The sequence below is a fragment of the Malaclemys terrapin genome, chromosome 21 (assembly GCF_027887155.1).
Source record: "Malaclemys terrapin pileata isolate rMalTer1 chromosome 21, rMalTer1.hap1, whole genome shotgun sequence".
Taxonomy (NCBI): Eukaryota; Metazoa; Chordata; order Testudines; family Emydidae; genus Malaclemys; species Malaclemys terrapin.
The window spans coordinates 7,460,244-7,477,998 of record NC_071525.1 but is presented as its reverse complement, the minus strand read 5'-3'; the positions used below and the strand labels follow the sequence as shown (position 1 = coordinate 7,477,998).

General features: G+C 48.7%; 1 protein-coding gene across 2 annotated transcripts in view; it reads right to left on the bottom strand.

Annotated features, from left to right (window-relative positions):
- SETDB1 (SET domain bifurcated histone lysine methyltransferase 1) overlaps window positions 1–17,755 on the bottom strand; it is a 30,582-nt gene that overhangs the window by 4,605 nt on the left and 8,222 nt on the right. For both annotated transcript variants that reach the window (XM_054011084.1, XM_054011085.1), the window contains exons 8-20: window positions 16,661–16,734; window positions 15,991–16,181; window positions 14,566–14,695; window positions 13,766–13,904; window positions 11,098–11,256; window positions 9,498–10,106; window positions 8,578–8,694; window positions 6,955–7,124; window positions 4,995–5,626; window positions 3,659–3,687; window positions 3,091–3,223; window positions 1,702–1,867; window positions 824–1,035 (exon numbers count right to left, since the gene is read on the bottom strand). In XM_054011084.1, the coding sequence (XP_053867059.1) occupies window positions 824–1,035; window positions 1,702–1,867; window positions 3,091–3,223; window positions 3,659–3,687; window positions 4,995–5,626; window positions 6,955–7,124; window positions 8,578–8,694; window positions 9,498–10,106; window positions 11,098–11,256; window positions 13,766–13,904; window positions 14,566–14,695; window positions 15,991–16,181; window positions 16,661–16,734 (2,761 nt within the window). The remainder of the gene's footprint in view (window positions 1–823; window positions 1,036–1,701; window positions 1,868–3,090; window positions 3,224–3,658; window positions 3,688–4,994; window positions 5,627–6,954; window positions 7,125–8,577; window positions 8,695–9,497; window positions 10,107–11,097; window positions 11,257–13,765; window positions 13,905–14,565; window positions 14,696–15,990; window positions 16,182–16,660; window positions 16,735–17,755) is intronic.

Genomic DNA, 17,755 nt, shown 5'->3' with positions numbered 1-17,755 from the left:
GTGACCAGGCACTTGTGGCAGGCAGGGAACAAGCAGACTGTGGGATGGAGTGTTTTTAAAAACAGGTAGATCACTAATTAAGCCAATTGAAATAGGGGTTACTATTGTCTCACCACACACGCTACATGGAATAAGTCCCAAGATTCAATAGAAAGTGACATTTACTCAAAGGAAGGGCTTTTGTACAATGTTCTGTCTTGTAACATATAAAGAGCCTGTAGTGTTTGTACTGCGTGTATTTCACACAGCCACACTTAGCATCCATCTTCAACTCTTGCATTTCCATCCCCCACCCAATACCAAGAGCAAATACGCTCGGTTGTGGAACAGGTTTCACTTCCTTGCTAAGCGGGTCTAGAGTCGAGCACAGAGCGACAAACAACAGAATCCCGTACTAAACTAAAGCAGACAAGACGTCCACCTTTAAATGATAGAAATATAGGGCTGGGCGGGACCTGGAGAGGTCAAGTCCAGCACGCTGCACTGGGACAGTAACGGATGTTTGAAGCGACACTGAACTCAGGTCAGTTCCTAGTGGATAGGGGTTGACTTAACCGCCACCAGAACTGGCAGGCACTGGTCTCCCAGGAAGAGTAAACCCTCCAGGACAGGGCTGAAGTTCGGAGTACGGCAAAGGGGGAAGTTGCACTTGAGGCTAGATTCGGACTCACAAGGACCCAAGAGAAGTGAAACTCCTATGCAACGTTTGCTCAGCTCAAACAGAAGCCGAGAACCAGACAGCACGGTTGATGCTCCTGGAGGACACACGCACATCACCCTTTGCAGCACTGCCTGGGAGAGCGCGTAAGAACAGGAAACTCACATTGAGGTAACGGCCGAGGTTCCCTTCGAGTTTGGCATCAATGATATAGCAGGACTCTTCGCCGTCATAAAACTGGCGGGTGTTTTTGCGCACTAGCATGTTCTCCCCCTTGTCAGCTGATGCCATATTGGTCGACTTTATGGCGATCCCGTGAGTCGATTTGAGGGCAAAACCCCGTGTGGACTTCACTGCCACTTGCCTCTTCACAGGGCCTGCCAAAACAGAGAAATAATCACTGCATGATTTCCTCTCACTTCCTTAAAGGGGTCTAAGACAGTGACGTTACTTTAGTGGTAGCTGGGGAGCTGAAATCAGTTCAATTCAACCAGCACTGCCTGCTAACAAATTGTCCTGTTTCAGCCAAGACTCATGGACCATTCAGGATTCAGCTTCTAGAGCTGGGACAAAATCCTGAATCCCTTCTGAAGCTGGGACCCAGGAGTCCTTGGCTCCCCACTCAATGCCAGTCCGTGCCCAGAAATCCACAGGAAAACAAATCGATCTTTCTTCAGAATCTCAGGCCGAACGTTGTCCAGACGGCGGAGTAATTTTGGGTGCCCATTGTGAGCTATCTTAAGAGAGGCCCGATTTTCGGGAAGTGCCGAGCATTCATCTGAAGTCCGGTCCCTTTAAAATGTCTCAAGTTGGGCACCCAAAACCAGTCACTTTGAGAAACTTTAGGCCTCGATCAGAATTTAGTCTGTAGTCAGCTGCACTGGGACCAGTGTAATATGTAGATTCTGCCCAGGGCACTACAGACACATTATCAACACCTCCTGTCGCTTCTGAACACAGTTTCTTCTTCTGCATCCGCCCTCTGTACAGAGCTCCCTGTTCAATCCCCTTACTCCTTAGCAAAATGCCGTTGATGCACCTACCTAGACCGGAAGAGGAATTCTTCTTGTCGTCGATGTCCTCTTCCTCTGAGCCAGAGGAAATAGTCTGGATGTCATCACTATCATTCGTGTTGCCCTGTGCTTGTCCTGCTGCCGGCTGGCCATTCTCCCCCTCGCTGTCCGTGCTACTTGACAGCGTCAGCACATCCTGTAAACATGCAATGCAGGCCAAAAGCATCTTTCTACCTTCTCCAGAATGCTGCTAAAGCCTCTATTAACTCTCCTTCCTCCAAGGAGAGGAGGTTAAATATTGTGCCTTTCTATAGAACCTTTCAGCAACCCTCAAAGTCCTTTCATTCATTAAAACTTCCGATACCCATAGGAACTCATTTTAAATATACACATGGAAAAGGCAGGAGCAGAACCCAGAAACCCTGATAAACAGGCCTAGAGACTTCAGAAAAACGTCTATAGCACTTTGGCTTAAAGACTATTTGGACAGGAAGGATTTTAGCCACCTAAATGTGCAGCTAACAGTGCAAAGCCGCACTACAGTCCATAGTTTATTAAATGGGAAAAGAATAATGTTCAGGTTGAAACGGCAGGGGGAAATCTGAGAGGCTGGTTAGTAACTCCAAGGTGGAATTTAATCAGAACACAGAGATAATACCCCTTGCCTTGCTCAGTGAAAGAAGTTCTTTAATGACCACTAATGGTCAGAACTTTGGTTTAATCAACTTTTACAACAGCTACCTTTTTTATGTTCTGCAATTAGGGGTTAATGATGCAGAAAGTGTTTTGATTAAAAAAGACCCCAAATTCAGTGCCCAATGTTGTATGAAATATACGACACACACAAAGAGCTAAGGATCACAGAACACAAGTGATCGTCTGCCCAACCTGGAGCAAACAATCTCTTACAAAAAGAAATAAGTCAGAAAGCGCCAAGATCCACCCACGCCAATCCATGCTCGCTGGAACTGCAAGAGATCAACTACATGGGATAGGTCTATCTGACCCCAACAGATGCTCAGTGTCCTAGGGGAAGGCATAAGGAAACCTACGATCCCTGTCCACGTGCCCAGGGGACAATTCCTTCTTCACACTAATTCTGGCAATCATCTGAACCCCACGCACGTAAGAGTCCCCACAGCGGAGTCTCACCCCATTTAGACCAAGTCACTACAGCTGCTTTCCCAGAGCCTTCAAAACCCAAATACAAGGGCCTGCAATTCAAAGCAAACCCTGGAAAGACGTAACCCCAAGGAACTAGCAATCATAATCCACTGGACTGGGGGTGGCTCTTAATCAGGCTGGAGCATGTAAAGACTCGAGTTTAAAGAGGGCCTCACGCCAGCCTGCAATTTTGCAGTGCAAACCGAAAAACCCACAAGGCACGGGCCAGTCTTCAAAGATCAGTATGATTCTTACGTCAGTTGCTTGCTGGGGAGGAGCCAAGTGCCTTTTGCTCTGATGCATGATGGTCTTGCTTGGTGGCCTCCGGATCCCCTCGAGTTTCATGGGGCTTGGATTATAGCCATACACCTTGCCGGGCTCGGATGCCCTGGAGGGAGCAAGAACAAAACAAGTCACCCACGCCGCTTCCTAGCCATCTCCCCAGCCTGCCTAGGGATACTCGGCATCGCACTGATGCCCAGGAGAGCTAACACAGAACTGGAGAAGGTAAGAGATGGTCACACCTGACTGTGTAATTTGCTAATCTAGCCAGTCCAGTTCCATGGCCTAACACGCAAGGGCTTCACCAGCCTCGGTAATAACGCAGCAGCTTTCCCGGCCCCTTCTGTTGGCACAGAGCTGGTTTCTCACTCACTGTGCAAATCAGTCAGCTACCATGGACCTCCCTCATCGGCTGCACACAGAGGCCAGGCTAATTACCTGGGAGGCATCTACCTGCGACAGTGCTTGTGGCAGTAAAGGTAGCTAGCGCGCACTGGTAAGCTGCAACCTTTCACTCAAATTCAAATATTTCAACACTTACATCGAAAGCTTGTTTGGCTCTTCAGATTCCTACAAAGTGAAAAACGTAAGAGACAGTTAAACACCTCTTCTGCAGGCTGCATTTCGCTTTCTGTGAATATATATCTAGTGTCTCAGAGACTTAAAGTACTGTAACCCACTAGCCATAAGACCCAGGTGCTATAAACAGAGACTCTTCGGGGGACTGGTTTCCACTGGCTACACCTTCATCTGGGACGTTCCAACCTTCTACAAGGGCTTAGTTTTCAATCTCATTTCCATAAAGTTCACTCACCCTGCTCAGCCCAGGTTTGAGCCTTAAATCTGTCCGCCGGGGATTAACTATCTTATAATCTGTCACTTCAACTTCCCATAGGAGACTATTCCACACACCAACAGAGCTCACTGTTAAATCTTCCCCTTTCTTAATGTCATCCCATTCCTTCAAGTAATGGGTCTTGGATCACTCCAATCCCCCAACGCTTCTACCCTTTAGACAGCTACATTCCTGTTCGCGGCCGCTTAGCCAAGTCATTAGGCATTATGTAAATTAGTACTTGGGGCATTTGACATTTCTCCACTCAGTGCTGCAAATCCCTTGAACGTGTTGAACCTTTTCGGCTGGAGGAAGGATGGTCTAGCACAGGGGGTCTCAACCTTTTTCTTCCTGAGGCCCCCGCCCAACATGCTATAAAAGCTCCACGCCCCACCTGTGCTGCAATAACTGGCTTTCTGCATATCAAAGCCAGGGCCAGCGTTACGGGGTAGCAAACAGGCAATTGCCTGGGGCTCCAGGCCACAGGGGCCCCCATGATGCTACATGGCTCAGGCTTTGACTTCAGTCCCGGGTGGCAGGGCTCAGGACCTGGGCTTCAACCCTGTGCAGCAGGACTTTGGCTTTCTGCCCCGGGCCCTGGCGAGTCTAATGCTGGCCCTGCTTGGCGGCCCCCCTGAAACCTGCTCAGGGCCCTCGGACCCCCTGGTTGAGAACCACTGATCTAGCAGAGGGGGCACTGACCCGGGACTGAAGTCTTGGGTTCTATTTCTGGCTCCGTCACAGCCTCCCGGTTTGACCCTGGGCATCACACTTGCCTTCTCTACACCTCTGTTTTCCCATGTATGCAATGGGGATAATGCTTCCCTACCTCACAGATACCAAGGCAAGGTGGGCTGTACAAAATGGCACCGTAGCCTAGCTGAACACAGCCTTGGGATCCAGGAATGCTCTAGTGCCACGGCTGGTCCAGGCATTCCCCTTCTCTGCACCTCATCTATAAAGAGGGGGGATGATGCTCCAACTCCCCACTGATGGGGAATGCCATGTACTTAGAGAATCATCACAACAGCCTCTCGCTTACCTCCTTCTTCTGCATCTTTGAGTCGGCATCCAAGCCAAAGGCCTCCTTGCCTCCAAGCCCAGAAGTGGAGGGCTTCTCTCGGTCACCCAGGACTTCCACTTTGCCTGCCTTGACCTCGCTGGCCTCGTTCATCTTGAACGAGGAGGCGCTATCGTTGTCCTGGAAGCTGTCCGACATGCTGTTGGAGCTCAGCCAAGAGGCCACTTTGTTTTTGGAGGTCTCCTCGGACACGGGCAGTTTGCAGGCAGCGGCCACAGCGACCTCGTCGTGGCTGATCTGCCTGGTGAGGCCGGAGTCCTTGGAGGCTGTCTCAGACAGGCCGTTCTCCTTCTGGCCCCGGGTCTGCCGGCGGGTGGCATAGCTGCGCCACACCGAGCTGGTGCTGAAATCCTCGTCCTTGCAGAAGTTGTCGTCGGAGCTGTCCTCGTTGGACTCCTCCTGCTCCTCGGTGCCGGTGTTCTCTTCCTCTTCGTCCTTCAGGTCCACGCCGCTGCTGTCGGAGGAGCACTTGGCATCGCTTTCGTAGCCCTCCTTGAAGTTCTCCACGCTCTCGATGTGATCCAGGTTGGCGAAGTACTCGTCCCCCATCTCCAGCCCTTCTTTGTCGGCAAAGTCGTCTGTCAGGATTTTCCCTGGAAAACGAGCGCGGCATGAACTTTAGTGGGTGTGTTACCCCTTCAAAAGGAAATAGGCCTGGGTCTACACCCAAGGCCAGGCCTACACCCAAGCTGTGCTCTGAGAACAAAGCATGCTACGCCTGTGGCTAATCAAGGGGGGTTAAAACAGCTTGGTGTGCCTGAACAGACCCTGGCTGACCCCCAAATCAGGGAGCAGGAAGTATAACAACAGCTGCTAAGGCCGGTGGAGAGTTTTCCACTGAAGCTATTTTTCATTGGATAATTGGGTTTTGACTCAACAATTTAAGTGGAAAAAAAAAAAAAGGGTCTGGCTTCCATGGAAAAATTCAACTTTGTTAAAAAGCCAAATACCAGAAAACGGAAAGAAAACTTTTCATCTGAAATGCCGCCATGGGGCCTCATTGGAGCTGTAGTTCAGGACCTTCATGTCCCCATTCTCCTCTACAGGCCGGGACCCCAGAGGGACTACATCTCCCACAATGCAAGCACGAGCAAGAGGAGAGCCCATGGTGTGTCATGGGAAATAGAGTACAGCCAGGAAGCCCAGCTCATAGAGAGGGAGGTCTCTGAGGCACAATTTCCAATCAGCCCTACTGTGGAGCTTCTCCGGCAGGTCACTGAAACAAGCTGTAAAGCCAGCAAGGAGAAACCTGTTTTAGGCACTTACTTTGTTTTGTTAAACCTACTGCACTTTAATGACTGCATGACAGCGCTACCCAGCCAAGGACTCTCGGAAGAGAGGACTGATTAGCCAGAGTGTCCAGTCTCTATACTGGCTACGACATCTGGACTCACGTAGGCCAAGAACACAAGTTCGTATAAGAAACTATCACGGAGGCAACATCAACACTCAATTATTGGCAACCCAGTGCTAGACTGTTTAAACAAACAGGAAGCTAGGTATGCCCCATGCTGCTGAATGAACGCCGCAAGGGAAGCCTTCACTCTTAACAAATGCTTCCCTTCTCAATACTGGCATCGCAGTCACCATGGTTTCTGTATTTCCTTGTTTACGGGGAAAAGCAGGGCTTGAATTGCAGTGTGTCCTTAAATGAGTTGAACATGCACGCGAGGAGGTTTGTGACAATTCTGCTCGAGTCTGACATTTTGTAAAAAGAAAACCTAATGCCGGTGTCATTTTACATAAATATTTGTTTGGTTTAAGAAAGGGTAGGTTAGTATTTGATTTGTGGGACTGCTGGCGATAGCAGCGCAGTCTAGTAGGAGCAGACATTTCATAAGAGAGAGAGCCGTGTTAGTCGTGCCTCATTTTAAGGACTTCCAGGTGGATTTTCAGTACCACTGCGCCATGGCAGCTGTACCTGCATAGATGCAGACGAAAGAGCCCTTGGCAATATCGTCCAGGCAGCGGATTCCCCAGCCTTTGTTCTGAGTCTTGAATAGCTGGAGTCTGACTTGGAGTCCATGTTGTACCAAGCGATTGGTGCACATGTTCGTGTTGCATTTGCATCTCTTGTTACATTCATAGACTCTGGGAAAGGGAAAGCAGATGGTTATCGCTGCACGTTTCAAAGCCCAGACTGAGCGCCTAAAACACCACCAAACAGAGTTGAGGCCAGGACACTCCATTTGAATCTTGCCATGTTACTTTAGCACTGCCTAGGTGCTGTAGATGTCATATTATGACAAGTGGGGAAATCCCAACTTTCAGCTCTAGAGGGCACATAGCATTGGTAATGCTTGTTACAGAAACCAATTTAAAACCCGCTGAGGACAGTTTTAGAAGATCAGGGTTGGAAGGGACCTCAGGAGGTCATCTAGTCCAACCCCCTGCTCAAAGCAGGACCAATCCCCAGACAGATTTTTGCCCCAGCTCCCTAAATGGCCTCCTCAAGGATTGAACTCACAACCCTGGGTTTAGCCGGCCAATGCTCAAACCACTGAGCTATCCCTCCCCCATTCACAGCTGAAGAGCACTGGACCTATCCCTATTAGAGGTAGAGGTGGACAGAAGTCCAGACATAACCCTGCATCTGAAAGTAAATCGCTTGCCATAGGATGTGAGTGATTTCTCGTGACGTACTGGGGGATTTGAGACACCCCACGTAATAAGGCTGAACTGCTGTAGAATGAAATAATGCATAAATTACTTTGGTGCAGAAGCCCCCTGCTTTCTCCAATGCATTTGCGTTACTAATACCAATAAATAAATAAATCAGCAGTACATTGAGAATTCAGGGACTGCATTACTATAAAAATAACTGCACCTGACTTGTCGGTCCACTACAATTTAGCAACTCTTCTACTGTGCCCATCACCACGGTACCCGAGTGCCTTCCGTTAGAGCATTAAGCAATGTGACAGACGGCTCCCACTGATTGCATTCCCCACATTCTGCAGTGAATCTGAACAGGTCACAGAATATCCAGCCGGCTGCATCTGACTGCCATAGACGCTGAACCCTGGTGCCGTGGCTAGGACCAATTTTCCATGGTGCTTTAGCAATACCTTGGACTCGTACAGTCTAATCAGAGGTGCTCAAAGTGCTTTCCGGCAAAGTTTGTTTTGCAACAACACATGAAAGGAAGAATTGCACTATGGGGAAGTTTCTTGCGGGCAGGTTGGTGCACTGGTTATGACACTAGTCTGGGACGCGTGAGACCCAGTTTCAATTCCCTGTTTCATCACAGATTTCCTGTGAGACTAGGTGCAAATCATGTAAGCCCGGGCCTCAGTTTCCCCCTCTGTAAAATAGGACTGATGTCGTGTCCTATTTGTGGGGTTGGTTTTTTTTGTTGAGAATAACTAGATTAAAATTGTGAGGTACTTGATGACTACAGTGATGAGAGTCAGACGTGTCTTGCCAAATGCCAGGAGTTATCAGAAAAGCCAGGAACAGAACCTAGCTCTCCAACGTGTTGTCAGATTGACCACACTGGTCTCAGAAATCCAGCATAACGAAAGCACAGTGCCACTCTACTCACCCTGTGGGGAGGCATTCCTCCAGCCTCTTGTGCTGGTAGCCAGAATTGGGGTTGATCTGCCCACCGGGGGTGCAGCCTGTCGCTTGGACTGTCAGCTGGTGGCAGGCACATTTAGATCTGAAGTCACAAATCCCCCCCAAAGATTTATTTTACACCAGTTTTGCGAGAGAAGTCACACCTTTCAAGTCACATACACGTGAGGGGGTCTGAACATTTGGGACTCTCCACCAAGGGCAGGACTCTCGGTAAACGGTGCCACAGCACATCACTGTGCGCCCCCCCACTTACTCCGATGGCAGGTTACCGTCAGAGATTGGCTTGCAACAGAGCCCCTGTCCTGCTGCCCGTGCACAGACGACTTGAGCCACACGGCAGAGCCAACTTTTACCCCAAACATTTAACACTGCTTCCCCAAAGCAGCAGTGGACGCAGGACGCTAGTCAAGAGCAATCCTGGGGCAGTGAGATCAGAGCCATAACCTGAGACCTTGATACGTGCAAAAGAAATTAGAACAAACAAAATGCTATTGTGGGCTGGATCGTGGGAACCCCGCACTCAAGCGGCCTCCAACTCTAACCTGCACCCGCGCAAGGGGAAACAACTTTTGAGACAATCGGAATAAAGAGGTGGATTTTAGAACACTTGGGAATCGGCTGAGAAACAGTAACTTAAGTCTCAGCCTTCCGACAGCAGTGCTACTGCAGTCAGTTGGGAGGCTCCAGCCAAGTACCCTAGAATTGGGAACAGTGTTCTCCCTGGGGAGCCCTGGCCTCTGAGATTTGCTTCCTTACCACCACCCACATACTGTGCAACCAAGCCAGGAGCTGGTAACATTCAGGCCATGCAGCAAGGCCTATTTGCAGAGCCTTTCCTCAATGTGTGGCCCAGAGACTTGAGGACTTGCAGACAGAGTCACCTACTTGTCTCTACAGCCATCTTTACAGTCGCAACCCACGAGGAACTCCCAGCCGGTGTTGATGTAGACCCCTTTCCCCGGGATGCGCTCCTTGCTATAAGCCACCTGCGGTGGAGGGGTGGTGTCTATCTCGTTGACGCAGGACAGCGGCACGTCCTCCTTGCCTTTGGTGATGTCTGCAATGTAGTAGAAGGGCTTGTAGGGCTGGAACTTGCGGTCCACCAGCACGTAGGGGTCTAGGCAGAACATCTCCAGGAAGAGGAAGTCGCAGTCCGTCTCGAAGATGTAGCGCTCGATCTCCTGCATGGTGCGCAGGCACAGCCCGCACGGCGTCTTGTAGATGACGTGGAAGCCCATCTTGCGGTTGACGCGGCGGCGGGCAGTCATGCGCCGGAAGTCGTAGAGAAGCGGGATGAGGAGGGGGTTCTTGCTGCGGTACTGGTCGCTCCGGATGGGGCGGACCCGCGACAGGCAGGTGTAGCTGCAGACGTGGGGCAGGTAAAAGAGCTTCTCCATCGGGGCCCGGTAGGAGGGCTCATTGGGCACCCGGTCCATCATGCCATGGAATGGCTGCACCGCGCTGCTGCCTGGCTGGCCACTGGAATAGCTTCCACTGGGGACAGAGAAAGAGAGAGACAGCAAATAAGATACACTAAGGATCCGCCACCTGGAGAAAAGCAACACCACCAGCTTGATTTGGCACATGAAGCCCTCCTCAGAGACACTGTAAGATAGGCTCACAAGGGAAGCACCACTGAGTACACTGAGCAAAAAGCCACAGGGAATAGGGGGATGACCCTACGGTGGCTGAGGATGGACAAGATTTTCAACTCTATACTGGGAGCTGCCTAGTACACCTGCACCATCGTAAAGAGAGATCAGGTCTTTTCATTATTAGGATTACCACCGCACTTAAGAGCCTTGGGCATGGACTAGGAGCCTAACGTACTAGGCTAGGGGTGGCCAACAGAGCCACATGTGGCTCTTCAGACGTTAATACAGCAGAACTTCGCTAGAACATGCACCTATATAGCGTGGATTCTTTTAGAATGCCGTCACGGACATGGCTCCCAAATGTAAATCTTTACATTGGTAGTCATGGTAACGCGGTACTGTGCATGGATCCCGATTCCCGCGTTCTAGCAGGGGTCCGGTGTATAGGAACTGACTCCGGGGCTGGAGCTACAGGCGCCAACTTTCCAATGTGCCGGGGGGTGCTCACTACTCAAGTCCTGGCTCTGCCACAGGCCATGCCCCCACTCCACCCCTTCCCACCCCCTCCCCTGAGCCTGCCGTGCCCTCCCCGTCCCCCCAGAGCCGCCTGCACCCACGAAACAGGTGATCCGGAGATGTGGGGAGGGAGCGGGGAGGTGCTGATCGGTGGGCAGGAGGTGGGAGGGAGCTGATGGGGGGCGGGGGGGCTGCTGACGTATTACTGTGGCTCTTTGGCAACGTACATTGGTAAATTCTGGCTCCTTCTCAGGCTCAGGTTGGCCACCCCTGTACTAGGCGCTGTACAAACAGCAGTCTCGTGTAAAATATGCACGAGCCTAGGGATTCTGCAGCATGCATGTTAAAGGCAAACCAGACCAGAGCTTGCTTACCGATACTGCTGGTTCACTGCAGCTTTTCCCATGGGAGGAGTTTCACTTAGCACAGGAGAAGGAGGTGAAGAGTGTCCAGACCCCACAGAGCCAGGACGGAAGGACGTGCTTTTCTTGGCCACTTGCTTTCTGGACTGAGCCAGCTGACTTTCGGGGCTTCTATACAAAGGAAGAAGAACGATGCACGATTTCAAGGCCAGATGCTCACAGGAGTGGCAGGGATTAACAAACAGAATTTGGCACCTAAAACTCTATGAAAATTCGTGACCCTGCTCAGCCCACTGCTGCCTGCCAGAAACAAACTCAAGCAAAGATTTTCTGTGTGATGGTATAATCCGTTCAACCCAATAGAATATGTACAGGGATACAGGGAATCCCAGGTTGAATATAAAGATTACATTTTAGAAATGTTGTTGGCACACAGGGGATTTCTGGGAAGTGGGGTGGGCGCTTGAGAATATTACACTAATTTCAGGCGTTTCGGAGAAACCTGGACAGCCAAAGATCCCTAGGCTGGTAGAAACAAAGAGCCTTTGGGATCTGTATTGGTGGCACTTTTCAGCATCAATGAGAAATTAAGAAGTGTCCCAGTTACCATCTCAGCTAGCAGCAAGAGCAAGGGGAATATAGGTCTCCTCTCTAGACTGAGCTGTGTGACTCAATTACAAAAGGGAAGCCCAACTGCTGAGTGAAGTAGAACATCTGTACCGGAAGATGCCGGGCGCTCAGAAGAGCGCAATTAAGGCTCATTCTTTGCAGAGATGATGGTAGTTTCCAATCCAAATTACACACCGACTGACGGAATGCACCATATGTGAAACCAACCATTGTATGTCAACCATTGGGGGGGGCAGAGGGGCTACATTTATATAAAACAAGTTCTAAAATCCAGGACCAAGAGACATGTCTGTGAACACATAAATCCAGGGGAAAATGGCTTGAAGAAGAGACCGTTACCCTGCAGCACTTGCAATCCCAACACTGTGGCATTGCACAAGAACCTGAAAGTGAAGGACTAGAAATCAAAACAAGACCAGGCAACGTCAGTGAACTAGGAGTACACAAGACACCAAGGCAAAGATGCCGTTTTTTCAGTTTTAATAATCATAATCTTAAAAGTCTTTACGAGTAGGATTTTTAACCCAGCCATGTCCCTTTGAACAGCAGCAATACTCGAAGTACGGAGTCTGTTTTTAGTTTATACTAGAAACTATCGTCTTTGCAGCAGTTTGCCACACTAAAGGCAAAGGGGCTTAGAACAACAGCTGTAGTCCGAGCCACTTATCTGCAACTATGTGCTTCGAAGACCGGATCTTTAAAAAAAATAAAAAATAAATAAAAAAAAGATTTAAGATCCCAGAGTGTCTTGCAGCCACTGCAATGACTGCTCTATAACAGAAGAGTGCAGCTCGGACAGCTAGAGGAAGTCTTTATCCTGCAGTTTAGCGTAATAGACTATCAGTCTATGGGTGGTGCTGCTGTTTATCATCCTGTAGCCTCCTCAGTGCGAATTACTTTAATGGCAGCAAAGAAGTCCCGGTCTTGTTCGGAGGATTTGGCCCTGGGAGCGGAGAATGAGAAGCCAAACTCTGCGTTCTTCAACCACTTGGGAGTAAGACTCTCACCTTGGCTATGAAAAGAGGAAGAATGAAACTACAGCTTGGGTTCCCAAGCCTTGGGAAAGCGTTAGGGTTAGAGTGGTGTGGATTCGCTAGTCGGCCACTATGTTCAGGGCAGAAGGATTTGTATGACACTGGCATTCGGGGCTACAGGCAGCGGCAGAGACGGTTACTTGCATGCTGCTACGTCTGGAAAGAATCTCGTGTGTAACGTTCAACTTGCTGCACTGGTTCACTACAGCTTGGACACTTCTTAGCTCCCTCTTCCCCGTGCAAAGTGGCACAGTCACAGCAGAAGACATGTAGGCAGGGTATCATGCGTCCATAAATTCTGATGGGAAATCCACAGTGGTGACAAAAGTGAACAGGGACAGTATCTTTTTCTCCTAGGAAGTTTATCTTGAAGTCCCAACACACGTGCTCAGGAAATCTTGCATTCTCCAACCCACAATCTCCATTGCACTGCAGCTTCTCTCCTTCGTCAAGTCTTCCTCCGGCACTAGGATGTGCCTCTGACAGTGGCCAACACGTGCCTCTTGCGGCGGAAGGTGCACGTTGGATTTGGTTGGAGATTGGCTTGATCAGGTCTGGTCCGTGACCATCAAGACCAACCAAGGATTCTGAATTCTCAGTGCCTTGTAAGTCAGTGAGGTCCATGAGCCGGTCAGTCCAAGTTGAGGAATGCAAAGCAGCAGGGGGCCAATGCCTGGATCGTGACATGAGGGAGTAATTCAGAGAAGCAACAAACTTTGTAACTTGGAAATACATCAAGTGTGAAGCATTAGGATTGAACAAGGACAAGAAGCTTTGCTCAATGGGTACTGTGCTGTCAGCCTCCCCGCCCCAAGATACTCATCCATCAGCCTTTATCTACAGTCTCCCCACATTGGAATTAAAACAATTGTGCAACCAAGAAATAAGCCAAGTGATGGAAGAAACCCACACCAGAAGACTCCTTCCCACGGGAAGGGATGGAGCCAGGAACAACTAAGCACTGGAGCTATTTGGTGCAGCAGAGAGATAAAGCAGAGAATTAATAAGATACTTACTCCATCTCAGCAGGCTGTGGGGAAACAGACGGTGCAGCTAGAGACATTGCTTGGATTTGTTCTATAGGTTTAAACTGGGTGCTGGTTCCTGTTAATTCTTGCGTGTATTGTACTACGGGCCCTTTGCTCCTCACAGCACCTGGTGGAAGAGAGAATCTCTACTTCAGCCAAACGATAGCTCAGTGGTTTGAGCATTGGCCTGCTAAACCCAGGGTTGTGAGTTCAATCCTTGAGGGGACCATTTAGCGATCTGGGGCAAAAATCTGTCTGGGGATTGGGCCTGCTTTGAGCAGGAGGTTGGACTAGATGACCTCCTGAGGTCCCTTCCAACCCTGATATTCTATGATTCAAAGATTGGTGCATTAATTAACTACATGATATTGATAGATTCCAGTTACCGCTCACAGAAAAATATGCAATTGAACTGTGAACAACAGATTGTTAAACAATCAAATCTATTCTTTGGAAAGACTTCAGACCGACAACCACAGCACTGAACATCTAGCAAATAGCAACGTTGCAGCTAGTGGGAGATGTGTAGACTCAAGAAGGGTTAAGTCCACATTAGCAAAGTTAAGACAGCAAGAATCCCATTTTCTAGTGCTGCAAGACACCGGTGTTGCCAATTATCTCCAACAGACTGGACTCTGAACGCAACTAATTTCCTTGCCAAGTCTTAAAACTAGTGAATGATGTGCCAATCTTATAGCCCTGATTTGGTCAAAGCTTCCATAGGAGTCCTGCCTGAGAAAGCAGTTTAGGTTCATGCCCTCAGACAGACACTTGGGGGAGTGACATACCAACATTGGGACGAGTCCTCATCTGCCCTCCTTGTTTCTTTTCCAGAGTGGAAGCCGTGGAGGTTTTCATGCTGAACATAGGCTCCAGGCGCGTGGAACCACGGTAAATCCATTCACAGCGTTTGTCATCCTGTGGCAAAGAGAGAATATTGTAACACTCACAGCATCTGTCTGAGATTCAAGACAAGAAGTGTGTGTGTTTAAGGGGACGTCAAGATTTGAAGTATATATACAAAAGTGCATTCATGTTACACTATTTCCACAGTGTATTAAAGCTCAGAGTTTAAAAATCACAGTGCACTAAATGTGCTCTGAATCACACAACAGGACAAGTGTGTCAAAAGCGTGCAGAAGAGCATGCGCTCTAGAGGCACTGCATGTAAAATACAGAAGAGAGAGAGTGAGCTTTTTACAGCTAGAAAGGGAGGGAGACTCGTGCAAAGGAAAGGTAGAAGATGGCAAAGCTGGCAAAAGAGACAGTAAGGAGAGGGAGTAAGGATTGCATTCGGAAGTAGGCGCTTTCATTTAAATGATGGCCTTGCAGCTAAGGCACTGGATTGGTACTCAGAAGACCTAGACTCTATTTCCAGCTCTGCCACCAACTTCTTGGGGGATGCTGAGCAAGTAATCTCCCTGAGTCTCAGTTGCAAGAATAATACTTTGTTGCCTTAAAAGGTGGTCGAAGGATAAATTGGTTAGTGTTTATCATCAGGATTTCACATACTATGAAGGCCACACGAGACCTAGATAAGCATGGAAAGAGACAGGAAATCAGGGAAGGGAATTAAGCAGAGGGAGGGGTGGGGAACAGTAGTGTACTAGGACAGCAAGACTATCACTTAAGCTTCTGGTCAGTTTCACACCAGTTTTCTCACACTAGCACAGTGCTCTTAAGTTTGGATTCAGGAGGCCGCTGGAGGAGTTTACAGTCAGAAAGAAGCCAAAACAAATAGACCGTTAAATAAGAAACGAAACTGGTGTTATCTATTTCAATTTGAAAACACACATCTATCCTATACTGAGCCTAAAAATGAGACATTTTTAGGAGCATCTACTTGACCTAGGAGCCGAAGCCATTTTTGAACACATGACTTGGGTGCTTTGGAAAATCTGACCCACTCTCATTTTAAGCAAAAGTCTCTCAGGTGGCATCTCCAAGCCCACCTATAGCTATCGGACCATGTTCCATGCAGAACGGAGGAACTGCCAGCCTGGATCAGAGCTGAGGCCCATTTAATCCTGCATCCCATTTCTAACTGTGGTCAGTAACCAATACACTTTTAATTTACTTTCCATGGCAAAGACGCTCATTTTGTCCGGCCTGACCTATTGGAGAAGGGAAGTCCTCAGCCCCAGATTGGAAACATCTCAACAAAATATAAACCCAAGCTTCCCCCGTTCCAAGGGTAGGGAATGCTTTCATACCAGGAAGAGGATTTTGACCAGACTGCCATCCACTTCTTCCACTCTGGATTTCCACCAGGTCCCTTCCCATTCTGTTTTAATCAGCTGGCCGCTCTTCAGCAATACCATGGGACGGTTTGGGTAGGCACTGATGTACTCCTCTATGAAATCACGACAGGAAACGTCTTCTATGTCTTCCCAGGTCTTCTTTACTATTAGGAAAGAAAAAAGGCGGGGAGAAGGCTTTTACAAAGACCTTATCTGCAGCCTCTCCGGTGATATTCCAGATGGATTTTACGTTAAACGGACAAGACAACTAAGACAGTCTAAAAGACAATGGGGGATCACAATAGAATGATTACTGTAGTGCAAATACTTGTAATCAAAAATAAATATAAAGGGAGCAATGTACACTTTGTATTCTGTGTTGTAATTGAAATCAGTATATTTGAAAAGGTAGAAAACATCCAAAAATGTTTAAATAAATGGTATTCTATTATTGTTTAACAGTGCGATTAATCAAGATTAATTTTTTTAATCGCTTGACAGCCCTAGTAATAATTTGATTGTTACGTTCTGCAGCTTCTTGTGCACAGCAAATCTTTCCAGGCAAGGCGTTTAATTCCAACGCTAGGACAGAACCCAACTAGAGCCCTAGCAGAGCAAAGGAGCGTGCAAACAGAGAACTCACGTGGCCTGCAGATCGGGTATAACTCCGACTGAGTGACGTAAGAAGCATAGCCATCATCGAAGAAGATCAGGAACCTGGAATTAAAAGTGTGACAAAGGGGCCATGTATTTAATACAGCTATGGAACTGCCTTATGTGATGAGAGTAGTGCTCATGAACGCAGCTGAAGACACCTCACCCATAGCCTGTTTGTATTAATGTAGTGCCTCGGAGCCCAAGTCACGGCCCTTTGTGCTAGGCACTGTACAGACACAGAACAAACATCTGCCCGAGAGAGCTTACAATCAAAGTTAGCTGATACTTCCACTTCCTCACCATGGATCGGAACAGCAGTGGAGATATCACACCATCACAGCACAAGGGAATCCTTTCCATTTAGCCTCAGGGGCTGAGGAAAGGAGAAGCAGCGCTTCCTTCAGAGAGGCCCCAAAGATTCCCCAGCAGGGAGGAGCAACAGTAGGGCAGGGATCCCAGCCAGGACTTCTTCCCAGCCTTGGATATGAGCATAGCAGAGAGAGGATCCACCCTCCCATTTGGCAGGACAAAGCTCCCTGCCCCAAACCACAAGGGCCAAGAGCAGAAGAAGCCGCAGTCGGAGCCGTTCCCACAGACAGGGCTTACTCCCCAGAGGCAAAAAGCACCCCCTAGCAGCACCTCTGCACCCTTGAAACACGGACATCAGAGAGTGTGCTCCACAACAGATCGATGGCCTCCGAGTGGCATCCCATCCCTAACCAGAGCATGCATCCAGGAGGGAGGAGTTTATTTTCTAGGCAGTTCAGGTAAGCAGCGGGGCAGTTAGAAATAGTTTGTGTTTGGGGGGAGGGGACAAGAACAAAACCAAATAGGAACCAAACCCTGGAATCACTTTTTCTGGGGACAGGGGGCATTGAGATTACAGGGGCTATGGATTTATAGAGTGGAACGTGGTAGCTGTTTAACAGCATACAGTAACACTACACAACAGTTTTAGGACAACAGCATCTAGTTGAAGTTATATTACAAAGAGATCACTGATCACCTATAAAATAAGTTGTATTTGCAATATAGCCTCTGAACGCAGTTAAATGTTAGATAGTTAACTATTTGTTGCACA